Raw genomic sequence first — 12,976 nt, forward strand, 5'->3', positions numbered from 1 at the left:
GAGCCGTCTCTTTGGGACTCGTCTTGGCTTTCCTCATGGCGACATGGCCGATGAGCTGCAAGGAGTCTAACTCCCCGGGAGGCAAACGGCTAGACGATATGGGTCAAGGGCCGTAACGTAGCATGTAACTCTTGCTCAAGGCAGAGCCTCCGGGGCTAGGAAGCGACGACCGATGAACACATTTTACATAAACGAAACGGCCAATAAGCCGGAGAAGAAAGAGAGAGGCGACAAAAAATCCAAGAGTCAAAGACGCTAAAAAGTCGGTCACTTGCTCCCAGTCAAGGGTCCATCAAAGTGAAACTGACGCCAGCCCAGCGTCGCTCTCGATAACGCCGATGAACCTTAACCTATTAATAGCCGAGTCAAGGGCTGGTAAAAGCCAGGTCGATCCGCTAAAATCTCTTTGGGTGCTTGGTATGCTTTTCCGGAGAATATTCCACAGCTTCTCCCAGCAGCTGCTGCGTCAAGCGCTTGGCAGACGCTTAGCTCGGGGGGCGAATTCGCAGTGACTCGTGCGCTTGCTAGAGGAAAACACGGTCCATCGTCATTGGGATTCTTTCCATGGCGTTGGGCGAAACATTGGCAGAGACAAACAACGAGCATGTCTGTAAGTAAGACATTCTCGGTGCAACTCGACCCTGACGGTGCCCGAACTGCTTGTTGGAGAGAGGCCTTCTAGTCCGATTCATGGGTCATTGTAATGGCCTGATGGGAAATCCATCGAAATGGCTCAAGGGCCGTGTTCGGACGATCTGCTGCCCCAGAAGCTTTCAAGTTGGGACGAGACGTGGAGACGTGGTTCCCACCTTTATCCCGCATTTACCCAGTTATTCCAACCTGGAGGTGTATTTTTATTTCTTTTCCCACCCCTGAGCCCCGGAAACTTGACAAGCGAAGCATTCGAGCCATATTGAGAACATGGGAGACTATTCTAGAACGGCGCAACGGCATGGTGAATGACCGAAGATTGTGTTCATCGACTCTTGACGGGGTCGTATTCATCCGATGGTTGTTTTCCTGTTCCCGCGGGCAGCGATCTACCAGTCTCTAAGGACATGGTCATGATTAGTGCATGTGGATGATCAACGTCGAGCTCCAACAGCGTCTCCAAAAATATCCAAGCTTAACAGCACAGTGTATCGATCGCCAATCCAAATTGACCAACGCAAAAGAGTCAAGCAGTTTATTTAAATTCGCGCATGATTGGGCGATCATTTCTCGTGAAGGTAATGCTCGGCCGAAGAGAAGTTTCACAGGCTGCATGCAGCCCGCTGCCCAGTCGAGAGATAGGGATAGACACGGGGTAGGCAGAAGAAAATATGGTTGGGTGCAGATGCCAAAGAATAAAGCGACCGGACCGCCAACCTCGAGAGCACAACTTGACTCAATCATGTGGACTCAATCGATTTTGGGTAGTTAATTGATGTTGCGATCATCCCGTCTGGTCTATCATGATTGTGTTATCAGACTTCGTGGTGGAAGTTTCCTCAAGGTTTTCTGACCATATCGGTGTGGACCTTCTTCGTCCCGGTCTGACTTTTCTAGAAATTGTGATAAACAGTCTACCGAGATGAAAGCAAAAACGTAATCGGAAAAGCACACCGTCTTCTCGGGACGTTAAGAAAGGTGCGGTTCTATTAAGGTGAATATATCCCGATAGAACTCGTCTTGTCTGTCGTTCGCTTGCAGTGAGTGAGAAATAGATGTGAAAAAGAAATTCAAAGGCAGCGCGCGTTAGACCCATGCAGCGACATACTCTATTGCTTCATGCGCTTCGACAGAACACAAGCATTATACCCGTGAACATGATGGTTGTCATGCTCTCTTTTTCAGACCCCTAACCCGCGGTGCCGCATGCCGGCATAACCTGAGCGGGAAAAGCGTCCGAAGCCTGGAGCATCCAACGCACCTCTCCTTCGGTTGATGAAACTGATCCACCCCCGTATTGCGCTGCAGATAGCCCTTGCGAGTAGAGACGGGATTACCGATGTCCTGCTCGCTTATAGATTCTCACAACAGGCTTGCTGTCTGAATCTTCTCTGGGCTCTGGCCTGTCAGCTTCAAGCTCCTACGAGATAGACGCGAGAAGCCCTCCAGGAGCAAGGAATCTGACTATAGACACGATGATCGACACTACTTCGTTATTGAGCCTCATACAGATTTCTTTTCGTGTTCAAGAGACGGCGTCAACGGCCCGAGGTACGAAGCCTCATCGCGTAGACGTAACGTACAGATGCAACGACCCTTCGTCTTCCACTCGATCTCGCTATCTCTCAGCTGGAACACCTTTTCTTTGGCATGCTAGATCTCGATTATCTCGATTACTGCATTCTACTTGCAAGCCATTTGATCATAGTTGCAAAAATCGCATGAGTCTCACTTTCACACTCAACTCGACAGTCACTAATGGAGACTTTGCTTTTACGTCGCAAATCATCCCGCGCTCTGAGTATCTCAGACGTAAAGGGAGTTACGCTAGACTTCTTCAAGATCTGTGCTATGTTCATGCAAGCTCTATGTTTCTGGTAGGTTCTTCCGAATGGAATGATTTCTCCTGAGATTCTTCAACCATCATGATGATGCATACGTTGCTACAACGAGGATTTCCCATTTCATTGTCGTACTGAGAAACACGTAGCAACAATAGTACGTCAATCCGACTCAGTCCTCTCTTCGTTGTTTCTCAATCAATTGACTTTGACGTGAAATGCCTCAAGAGACAGTTGACATGATATAAACTAGTACCCCCACGCGATTGATTAACCTTGATCGCAAGCTCAAATCCAGCTTACGGTCTTAGCCTTTCTTCAAGGCAACGAAAGACCTCTTTTCCATTCCTCTACAAGGTGCACTCAGCTCTGAACCTCGGGGTAAACCGTTTTTCTTTCACACGAACACAAACACCAGAAGCGTGGTTTCTTATACAAGAACTTACAGCTCGATGAGTAAACTCACCATCATTCTAGCATAGTCTAAGTCACTGCAGCGCATGTTGAAAGGCCCTCTCGATTATTTCCAAGCAGCCCAATGTGTCAAGTGTTGGTATAGAGCCAAACCAACAGGTCACAACGTGTCTTTCACCTTGAGAGCGCATTCATCCAGAGTCTAATCGCTTCCTCAAGATTCACTTAAGCTCCAAGGTCGAGTTGATATCGCAGTCCACGAGCGAATGCTTCTGGCGTGTAAATCATCTCGACTTGCTTGACGAGGAAGTTGACAAGCACCTCCACACCTCAGAGTCCTGACTGGAATCAGGGCAGAAAGAGAGCCACAATGTCACACTAGTTCCAAATCCGCGGTGGAAGACAGAAGCATTCTCATGGGCAGCGGTGACCCATTCACAGAAACATCAAGTCGGCAGGACGCTACATATACCGAGGCTAACCGGCCGGAACGCTTGAACAATAAGATGAGCTCGGAAAGGCTGTTATGTAAGTCTTGAACTAATACAGGTAGCTCTGTGACCTGAGCCTCGGCTTAGTTTGCGGGGAAGTGTGCTATTTGGCGGGGTTTGTTCACGCTTGGTGGCTTGAGGAGCTAAGCTTTTGGGGAAAGCTGACACCTCTCTAAGGCCAACCAGCGTCTGGAATGATGGGGATTCGTCGGGGTGATTTCTCAACTATCTTTGAGTTTGATCACTCATAGCTCCTGACCTATTGTTACGCACCTAGATATCATTGTAGATAACGAGGTGTCTGTCTGATGCAGATGTGGAGGTGCTACACTCAGCATAGCATTGTAGATGGGAATGCTTTGCCGAGACATGCAAGTCATCTGTACATGCACTACCTTTAGGGCCCACAAATCTCGCTATGACATAGTTCTCGACTTGAGATGAGGGGAAAACCAAGGGGCTTTGAGGAGGGAAGCTTGATCAAGTCTCAGTGCATGTGGATATGAGGGGTCAAGCTTACCTGTGTAATTCATCCTTCCATCACCTTCATAGACATTTCCTCTGGCCCCCAAAGCACCCTCAACATGACTCAAGATCGCAAACCTCCAACTGTCAAGCTCGCAGAGTATCTCTTCACTCGCTTACACCAGCTCGGCATAGGTGCCATCCACGGTGTTCCGGGAGACTTCAACCTCTCGCTGCTCGACTATGTCGAACCCGCAGGGTTACTTTGGGTCGGCAACGCCAACGAGCTAAATGCAGGATACGCCGCCGATGGATATGCTCGTCTCGTATCAAGGGAGTCAGCCCTCATCACGACATCCGGCGTTGGCGAGCTCAGCCATCAATGCTGTCGCTGGAGCGTATGCTGAACGCGCAGCCGTGGTTCACATCGTCGGCACGCCCTCTAGGGTCCTACAGGATAGCAGGACCTTGATGCACCACGGCTTCAATGATGGGAACTACAGACGGTTCGCGGAGATGCATTCGCATGTCACCGTTGCGCAGGCGAATCTCAGAGATGCATCGTCGGCACCGCGTCAAATTGACGAGGTACTGAGGCAGTGCCTGACCCAAAGCCGTCCAGTCTACATTGAAATTCCTCAGGACCTAGTTGTCGTTCCTGTTTCGACCGACGGGCTGGATACCGATTCATTTGCCCGATGCCGTGCCAACAGCAGCCGACGAGACTGCTCTGGGGGCAATAATACACAAGATCAATGCTGCAAAGTCCAATGATTCTCGTTGATGGAGAAACGAGGCCGTTGTATTATCGAGCAGACCGAGGAACTGGTGAAAGCCACGGATGGCCTACTTGGACTACTGCTTTCAGCAAGTCACTGGTCGACGAGAGTCTGCCAAATTACCACGGTATCTACTCGGGCAGATTTGCCGATCCCGCCGTCAAGACGTTCGTTGAGAAGGCGGACTTGATCTTGTGCTTCGGTCCTCACTTCAGCTCGACGAACACTTATGCTTTCTCAAGCATACCCAAGCCAGATGTGACAATCCTCTTTAGCGCCAACATCAAGATAGCGGACCAAACATTTCGCGATGTCTCCGTCAGAGCTGTAGTCAGGTCGCTTATCGAAAGACTTGAAAAGTCCAAGGTTCATCAATACGCTCCTTACCCAGAACTTCCCAGAGACCACGGCATAGAATTTTCGGAGGTGGCAAGCGAGGAAAAGATCACCCAGTCCAAGTTCTGGCATCTCACGTCCAGTTTCGTACGTCCAGGCGACATCATCTTCGGGGAGACAGGAACGGCCGGTCATGGATCTCGAGTCTTTGCCCTACCGGCCCATACTAGAATGTTCCTCCCGACAACCTGGCTTTCCATCGGATACATGCTGCCTGCTGCGCAGGGCGCTGCCTTGGCGCAGCGAGAACTCATCCAGTCATCCAAATACCACGACATCAAGGAAGCACGTACAATTCTGTTCATCGGCGATGGAAGCTTCCAGATGACCGTTCAGGAGATCTCTACCATGATACGCCACAAGCTTGACGTGATCATCGTCCTTCTTAACAATGACGGGTACACCATTGAGCGATACATGCATGGTTGCATCAGTCCTACAACGACGTTGCCCGCTGGCGCTACTTGCAGGCGCCGGGTTTCTTCGGAGGCGATCCAGAGACGTATACAGGCTCCGCAAAGACCTGGGGTGAGCTAGAAAGTGTTGACGGATGATCAGCTGAAGGACGGGAAGGGTTTGAGGATGGTGGAGGTTTTCATGGACCCTGATGACGCCCCCGAAGGCGCCCTGCTCGACTTGATGCAGAAAGAGAAGAAGAGAATTGCAGATAGCCAATGATAGGCAGGGTAGGTAATAGATCATAATCGTACTAGAAACACTTCCGATTGGCTTCCGATACTCGATTGCTTCGAAGACGATGCAGGCGGCAAGTCTAGGAAACACAGCCGTACAGATTGAAGCCGGCTTAATGAACTTTTCATGAAATCTCAGTGGTTCCATATATGTAAAGATGAGTTGCTGCTAACAGAGGGGCATATTATTGCAAGACATGTATCGTTTAGACGTTCACAGCTTTGAGCCTCGCTTATGAGGCGCGGGAACATGTCATTATTTACGGCTTTTTCAAAAGGATGCCTAACTACCTAGTCACCTTTGGAGAAGGTTTGTTGAAACTTTGAATACATTAATACGGAACATGCTTTATATAGCTTTGTTTCCGAACTTCCGATCACAAGATGCGGGGTGATCGGCAGTTGCAAAAGTGATACATCAAGACAGAAAAGCCGGCCCGTGTGGGAGCGCATTTCGGAACCGGAAGCGTTGTTCATAATGCGGAGAGGCCGGATGACCAGTATTTTGCTAAAATAACGTTGACTGTAATACTTCCCTTTCCTTCTCGCCTTCGGCGTCCGGAAAATCCCAGACGAGGAACAATTCTGCTATCGAACCAAGTATCTTTCCAACTTCACGGCGATCCCATCGTCGTTTCACAGGGAAAATGGCCATTATTTCGGAAGTTGTTGCATTCATTTCAGCTCATCTTCCAATTTTGATTACTGCAATCTTAGCAATTCACTTGGTCCGGAATTTCACAACAAGAGGTGTTTCTAAGATACCAGGCCCATTCTTAGCCAAGATCTCCGACCTATGGAGGTTCGTTGACGTAGCACGCGGAAGAGCTCATGAGACGCACATCAAGCTTCATGCACAGTATGGGCAGTATGTACGACTTGGACCGAATCTAGTCAGCGTCCAAAACCTTGATGCCTTGAAAACCATCTATGGCGTTAACAAGGGATATCGCAAGGTAAATTGAGTCGTCTCGGGCATTCGCGACATCTACTGAAAGAAATCTCTTAGACAGAATTCTATGCAGTACAGCAGCAGCTGGCCAACGGCAAACCAACGCAGACACTTTTCACGACGCTCGATGAAGACTTCCATGCGAAGATCAAGAGACCCATCTCGAGTCTTTATTCTATGAGTACACTGACAGAATTCGAGCCCTTTGTCGACAGCACGATAGAGAAGTTGCTTGAGAAGTTGGATGAATTTGCCGACGCTGGGCGGGAATGAGACCTTGCGACATGGCTTCAGTACTGTGAGTGGCTATGACCAGTAATTTTAATCACGGAAAGTAGCTAACATGCATGCGTCTCAATTCAGATGCGTTCGATGTGATTGGAGAGTTGACCTTTGGAAAGCCGCTCGGCTTTCTCGATCAGGGCCAAGACGTCGGCGACGTGATGCTTTCATTGGAAAAGATGGTTGACTATGCAGGAATGGTGAGTTTTGATGGAAAACAAGTAGTACGTCGCTGACAGACCTTTTCTTGAGATTGGCCAAATACCTTGGTTGGATCATCTATTCATCAAGAACCCGATCAAGCGCAAATTTGGCGGTGGTTCCACGGGTGCTGTCGCTCAATTCGCGCGCCAGTGTCTCGAGGAACGTCTTCAGCGCCCCGAAGGAAAAATAGAAAATCCTTCTCACCGCGACTTCCTCACTCGCTTCTTGGAAACCAAAAAGACGTACCCGCAGGTTGTCGACGACCGTCAGGTCTTCTCGTGGACACTCAGCAACGTTAACGCTGGGTCTGATACAACAGCAATCTCACTACGAGCGGTGCTCTATTACCTCCTCAAGACCCCCTGGACTTTTACCAAAGTCATGAAAGAAATTGTGGGAGCTAGGGAAAACGGTAAACTGTCAATACCGGTGACATGGAAAGAGAGCCAAGAGCTGCCGTACCTGGATGCGGCTATCAAAGAAGCGCTCAGACTTCATCCCGCAGTAGGCCTGCTACTCGAAAGAATTGTTCCTAAAGCCGGAATCCAGCTTCCTGATGGCCCATTTCTGCCAGAGGGCACCGTTGTCGGTATCAACCCATGGGTTATGCATCGTCATCCTGCATTCGGCGATCATCTCGAGTCCTACGTGCCGGAGCGATGGCTGCAAGGCGAACACGAACCTCGAGAAAGTTATGAAATTCGGAAGGCAGAGATGCAAGGAGCGACGTTCACGTTCGGTGCCGGACCACGTACGTGTATCGGCAAGAATATCAGCTTGCTTGAGATCTATAAAGCAATCCCGACTCTTCTCTATACCTACGATGTAAGGAATACACCCAACACTGGTTGAAATCAGACTGACAGCTCCGCACTTCTAGATCAGCTTGAGCTACCCAGACAAGGAATGGGATACCGTGAACGCGTGGTTTGTGAGACAAAAGAACATCCATGTAAAATTGACCAAATCCGGCAGGAGTTGAGCTTCGTAAATGTCAAGGAACTCACGATTAGCCTAACGCATTGGCCCCTTATGGCATTAAACATTGCATGAAATGTCTTATAGTCTTCTGATTACAGATCATTGTCGTACCGGAAACGTAACTGGGAGTCTGGACCTCCCAATAAGTCCATTGCACCCTCGTAATCTTTATCATGTTGCATGAGCAGGTAATCACGTACAGGGGGAAAACGTCATCCCGCCGGTTTCTGTGATGTTGCAATGAAGATCAGTCGCTTGCTTTTACTCAGAGGCCCCGCCACAACTGCCGTGCACTGAACAGCGCAACAGTGGATAAGGTAAGTGGGTAATTACCGATGGGATAGCCAGGTTTCAGCTCAGGCACGAGTCTTGCTACGCAGTTTGCAGAAGGCATAGTGGTAGTTATTCACATTGACCTCCCGATCAAGACGTCTGAGTTATCATGCCACATCTGGGACCGATCCTAATCGCAAGTCCTCATCATTGACGATATCCATCCGAAGGCTCCCGATACACGCTTGTAGCTTTACGCGCTCGCCCAGTCTCTCAAGCGCATATTTCATTATGACAAACAAGCGTAAGAAGACTGGGTGTCTGGGTTGCAGAAGTAGGAAAAAGAAGTGCGACGAAAACCATCCCGACTGTCACTTCTGTGTTGCGAAACAAATTGAATGTGTCTGGCCCGACAATTGGCAAGAAGTCAAGACTGCGCCTGGACACAATGGTGGGTGCAGCTACCAATCTTGTGATAGAACGATGTTGGAAATTCTGACAAGCTTACTCTGTATAGCGGTGGCCTCAAATACCTCCAGGAGACGGCAACATAAGATTCAACTCAGGGATCTGTCGACAGCCGATTCAGGTATTGTCTGTGAGCGCGTTGCCCATGTTCCCACAGGGATGGTAGATGAGATCGTGCCGGAGTCCGTCACTCAGCATATCTTGTCAGTAACGGCAGCTGATGATATTGCCTCTGAGTCCATCTCTGATGGCGCAAGCCTCGCCTATACTATGAACGTATCGCCAACGATACAGCATATCCCATTCATTCTGGACTCGACCCTGAGATCAGATACCGACGATTTTCAGCTACTGTTTCAGCACTTTGTTTTGCAGTCGATGCCATCTATGGCGCCTGATGATATTGACTTGGACCTCTTTCTCAAGTACACGATGCCTTTGGTCCTCGCCGACGATCTGGTCATGCGCGCGGCTCTCGCTCTGAGCAGCGCAAAGTACATGATGCGAGACCCGACGAGTAAAGCGTTATATCTCTCTAGGCTATGCCATTCACAGGTTACGAATGCTATCAGAATACGGATCATTACTTGCAAAGCTGGGCTGGACGAGCGACCTGTGTTTCTATGCGCGGCCACTATACTTATGGCGGTGCTAGAGTTAACGCTTGGCAGCACACAAAGTCACCATATAGACTTTGCCACCCATCTTATCCTCAACGTCCTTCCCTCGTCCGTTTGTCAGATTGATCGAACTCTGTACAGATTCCTGCTCAGGGCGTGCATCTACATACGAGCTGAGACATGGGGGTGCGAGGGTCCCGCAGGTCTGCCCTCGGACGTAGAAAAGCAGGTTGCGAATATGTTCCAACTCGCGGGCAAGCTTGAGGATCTGGACAATGAGGGAGGAATAAGAAGTCAGATCGGCTTACTTCAGACGGCCTTCGTCACAGGCCTGTTAGTTGTGCCGCAGCTCGCTCGCCTTTCAGCATCAAGGGGATGCATTGAAGACGACGTTGAACGAGCTATACAATTGGCAGCACTCGAGTCGCAGATCCTGTCGTGGCAACCTCCTCCTGCTTCTGAAGCAAGTGATAACGTCCGGAGAGTCTGGGGTCTGTGGCGGACAGGTCTTCTGGTACATCTTTACACATCCCCGGTGGCACAAGAAGTTTGCCAGACGTGGTGGAGAGAAAAGAGCAACGCGTGCCTGAGCGATTTTATTCAGAAACTCAAAGATACATCTCAGAACCCTAGGGGCCTCTCAGTGCTCTCATGGCCGCTGATAATGGCAGGGTCATTTGCTCAGATCGCTTCGCATCAACGGTTGATTCGAGACACGTTATCTTCCATCTCCGAGCGAACAGTTTCGAGACTACCAGTCAAATTAGCGGAACGACTCGAGACACGACAGCCGAAATCTCGAACTAGCTTAGTGGTATCGTAGAGATTATGGCTTTTCCCGAGACGATGCTGTGGAGGCCAGTCTGGCTCTCGGCCAGACAATGCAAAGATGGCACTCAAATCTGTCGCACAATCTATACATCAAAATATTTTTCAGATTTGATTCATCTAGGCATTACGGCATACCTTGTCGGCCGCGCATGTTGTCACATCAACCTTGATAACATCACTGAAAACTTTAACAATCCGATCGTTTAGATAATAAATAGCACCATCAAAGAGTTTGCAGATGACCTTGATAGAATCAATTGATTTCCTACAAAAAGCCGAACACCCACCCTCCCACTTCTTCTTCATCCATAATTCCTTGATCCATTCCCTCTTCGAGGCCTCGCGGGGTCAGAGAAAGAGCCGCCATGTCCGGTATGCCCACGTTTTCTTGAACAGCGTGCGGCACACGACGCGTGCCCGTCGAAGAGTTCCGACAGGAGTTGCGCAACAAGATCAAGAGAAGAGAAGAAACTCACCATTTTGAAAGGATTGGAAGACACTTGTAATCTTCCAGGGCGGGAGGCGGGGACAACAACCGGTCAGTGCTGTGAGCAAAAAGCATCCTTCTGCGATAAATCTGCGATGACAAAACGAGGCAATATATATTGACATTCCATTAGGTATCTCGAGAAAGACACAGCTGATCTCAGGCATATCCAGAACAAGATATAGGACCATGACCCTCATCAGCGGAAGCAGCGTGAAGGAATGGGGCTAGTATGTAGGTACGGCCTCAGAGACAAGCGTCGGTTCTTCAACCGTGCAAGCCTTCATTCTTGCATTTCTCGTGTAAGGGAAAAGTACCTTAGGGACCTAAGATTGACCGGTCGACAAGCGTCTGGATAAGAACTCGAAAGCAGCATGCCACAACAACGCCGCAGCCCATTCAAGCTAGAGAAGAGAAATGCGACCAGAGAGGATCCGATTAGAAGCCCACCTAGAACACATGAGGAGAGCGTTCCGACCCTGTCTGGAGTCTCTTTGTCAGAGAGCTAAGCCACCAGTACGTCACCTGTAGTCTTCAGACCAGTTGCTCAGAGATTTTGGAATTGCCGCCTGAGCATTGTTAGGATAGCGCAACCTTCCATCTCATTAAGCCCGCTGCCCAAGCCCAAAACCCGGGCATCTCCCTCATTCTTCCTTCCTCATAGCACTTTCACATCTAACCACTGCACTCGGGGCAGGCGATCCGATTTTCCGTCGCAACAGAAAACGATAATAAGGACATTCACGGAAAGAATGCCTCCGGCTGGCATCAAGCTCATGTAGCAACCGACCTCGATCACGCCACCTCATATTCTGGCCCTCACACATCTACCTAGCCGCGTGACTGGTCATCTAGAGCAACTTCGAATCCCAAATGCTCTGTTGCATTCAGCTCATTTGATAGTCGTTGCACAAATAAATTCACGTCGAGAAAGCGGATGCCAACGTTCAATTTCCTGGCTGTGTGTATACCCTGACGACCTCCGAGACCTACTAGGTACCTATACAAACAGCCTATGTCATACGAAAAGCCCTCTTTCCCCCTAATCACAAGTCTCTCTGCGCAGCCAAGACCATCATACTTCGCCCTTGCGAAAAACATATGGAATATCACAGAAACTTGAACGTAAGACCCTCGAAACTCACCCATCTATATCTCGCAACTTCAGGAGATGCGAAGGCCTATGTTCTCAACCAGCGAATTCAAGCTATCCGTCCCGACTGGAATAATTACATTGCCACTAGCCGACGAAGTGATCGGGCTCCCAAAAGATCGGCCGCATCAAACACGAGAGAGGACAGTAGAAGGGAAGCTAGTGTTAAGCCCGGGAGGACTTGAAATAGAACCTCTTGCGGCTCCATGCCAGCCAGGTTGCCCACCATCATCCCCAGAACGCATGCGGAGACTATCACCCAATCTTGATGTCGTTTTCCATTCGCGGGGATGGAGTAGCGGACGCTCATAGCGATGCCGTAGCAGGCGATGACGACGATGCCCGTCCACCTCCATTCGAGAGACCTTAATGCTCCTAACCGGCAAACCAAATCAACGATATAAGAAGAAGTCTCACAGCCAGTCGAAGTCTGCGTCGCGTCAGTATTTCTCGGAATTCTGCGGTCATTGCCTTACCTCTCCGCTCAGCGGTTGTCGCATGTCTGTTCCTGTTATCCTGGAAACTCGGTTCATCAGGATCGCCGCGGAGCCTGCAACAAGCGTGGCGAACATATCGCAGCAGACGAGGCCGACTGTTTGATATGATACTCGGCGCTTTGAGGGAGTCATATCCCCCGTCTCGAGCCAAGCATGTTCGCAGTGGCAGCAAGTCCAAAATAAGTCCACGAGAGGAAGTCTTGTGAATGACGACGTTGGCTGGTCTTGTGGATCGTGTCCATTTCTGTTGAGGAAACGTCAACACTGAGTCTCGCTAGATTTCGATCCGCATCAATGCACTCACTCTGTCGATGTTGCCCACACTACTTCAGCCTGCGCTGTCGTCGCCCTTGTTGCCCCGCGCTTTGGCGGAAATCGGTCCAGCTGGGGAAAGGAACGCTGCGTCTTCTGCGTCGCTACAGACATGATTTCTCTACTTGTCTCCGTTCCGTGGACTATCATGTCAACTGGCCACTGTATTTCGATTACTGGTGGAAGG

At 49.7% G+C, this 12,976-nt stretch overlaps 3 protein-coding genes across 3 annotated transcripts; all 3 read left to right on the forward strand.

The window, feature by feature from the left end:
- Positions 1–3,981: 3,981 nt before the first annotated feature.
- Positions 3,982–5,715, forward strand: HER10_EVM0005434 (thiamine pyrophosphate enzyme; the record flags this gene model as incomplete). The annotated part of the gene is made up of 4 exons (XM_035475052.1): positions 3,982–4,199; positions 4,234–4,565; positions 4,652–5,539; positions 5,579–5,715. 4 exons carry the CDS (start codon positions 3,982–3,984, stop codon positions 5,713–5,715), a joined length of 1,575 nt encoding a protein of 524 aa, XP_035332625.1.
- Positions 5,716–6,376: 661 nt separating this feature from the next.
- Positions 6,377–8,149, forward strand: HER10_EVM0010392 (uncharacterized protein; the record flags this gene model as incomplete). Its single annotated transcript, XM_035479852.1, has 5 exons — positions 6,377–6,685; positions 6,739–6,888; positions 7,020–7,163; positions 7,216–7,992; positions 8,048–8,149. 5 exons carry the CDS (start codon positions 6,377–6,379, stop codon positions 8,147–8,149), a joined length of 1,482 nt encoding a protein of 493 aa, XP_035333237.1.
- Positions 8,150–9,159: 1,010 nt separating this feature from the next.
- Positions 9,160–10,332, forward strand: HER10_EVM0006426 (NUDIX domain-containing protein; the record flags this gene model as incomplete). Its single annotated transcript, XM_035476010.1, has 1 exon — positions 9,160–10,332. The coding sequence occupies one exon, from the start codon at positions 9,160–9,162 to the stop codon at positions 10,330–10,332; it is 1,173 nt and encodes a 390-aa protein (XP_035332761.1).
- Positions 10,333–12,976: the final 2,644 nt, after the last annotated feature.

This window comes from Colletotrichum scovillei, assembly GCF_011075155.1.
Source record: "Colletotrichum scovillei strain TJNH1 chromosome Unknown Contig00006, whole genome shotgun sequence".
Classification (NCBI taxonomy): Eukaryota; Fungi; Ascomycota; class Sordariomycetes; order Glomerellales; family Glomerellaceae; genus Colletotrichum; species Colletotrichum scovillei.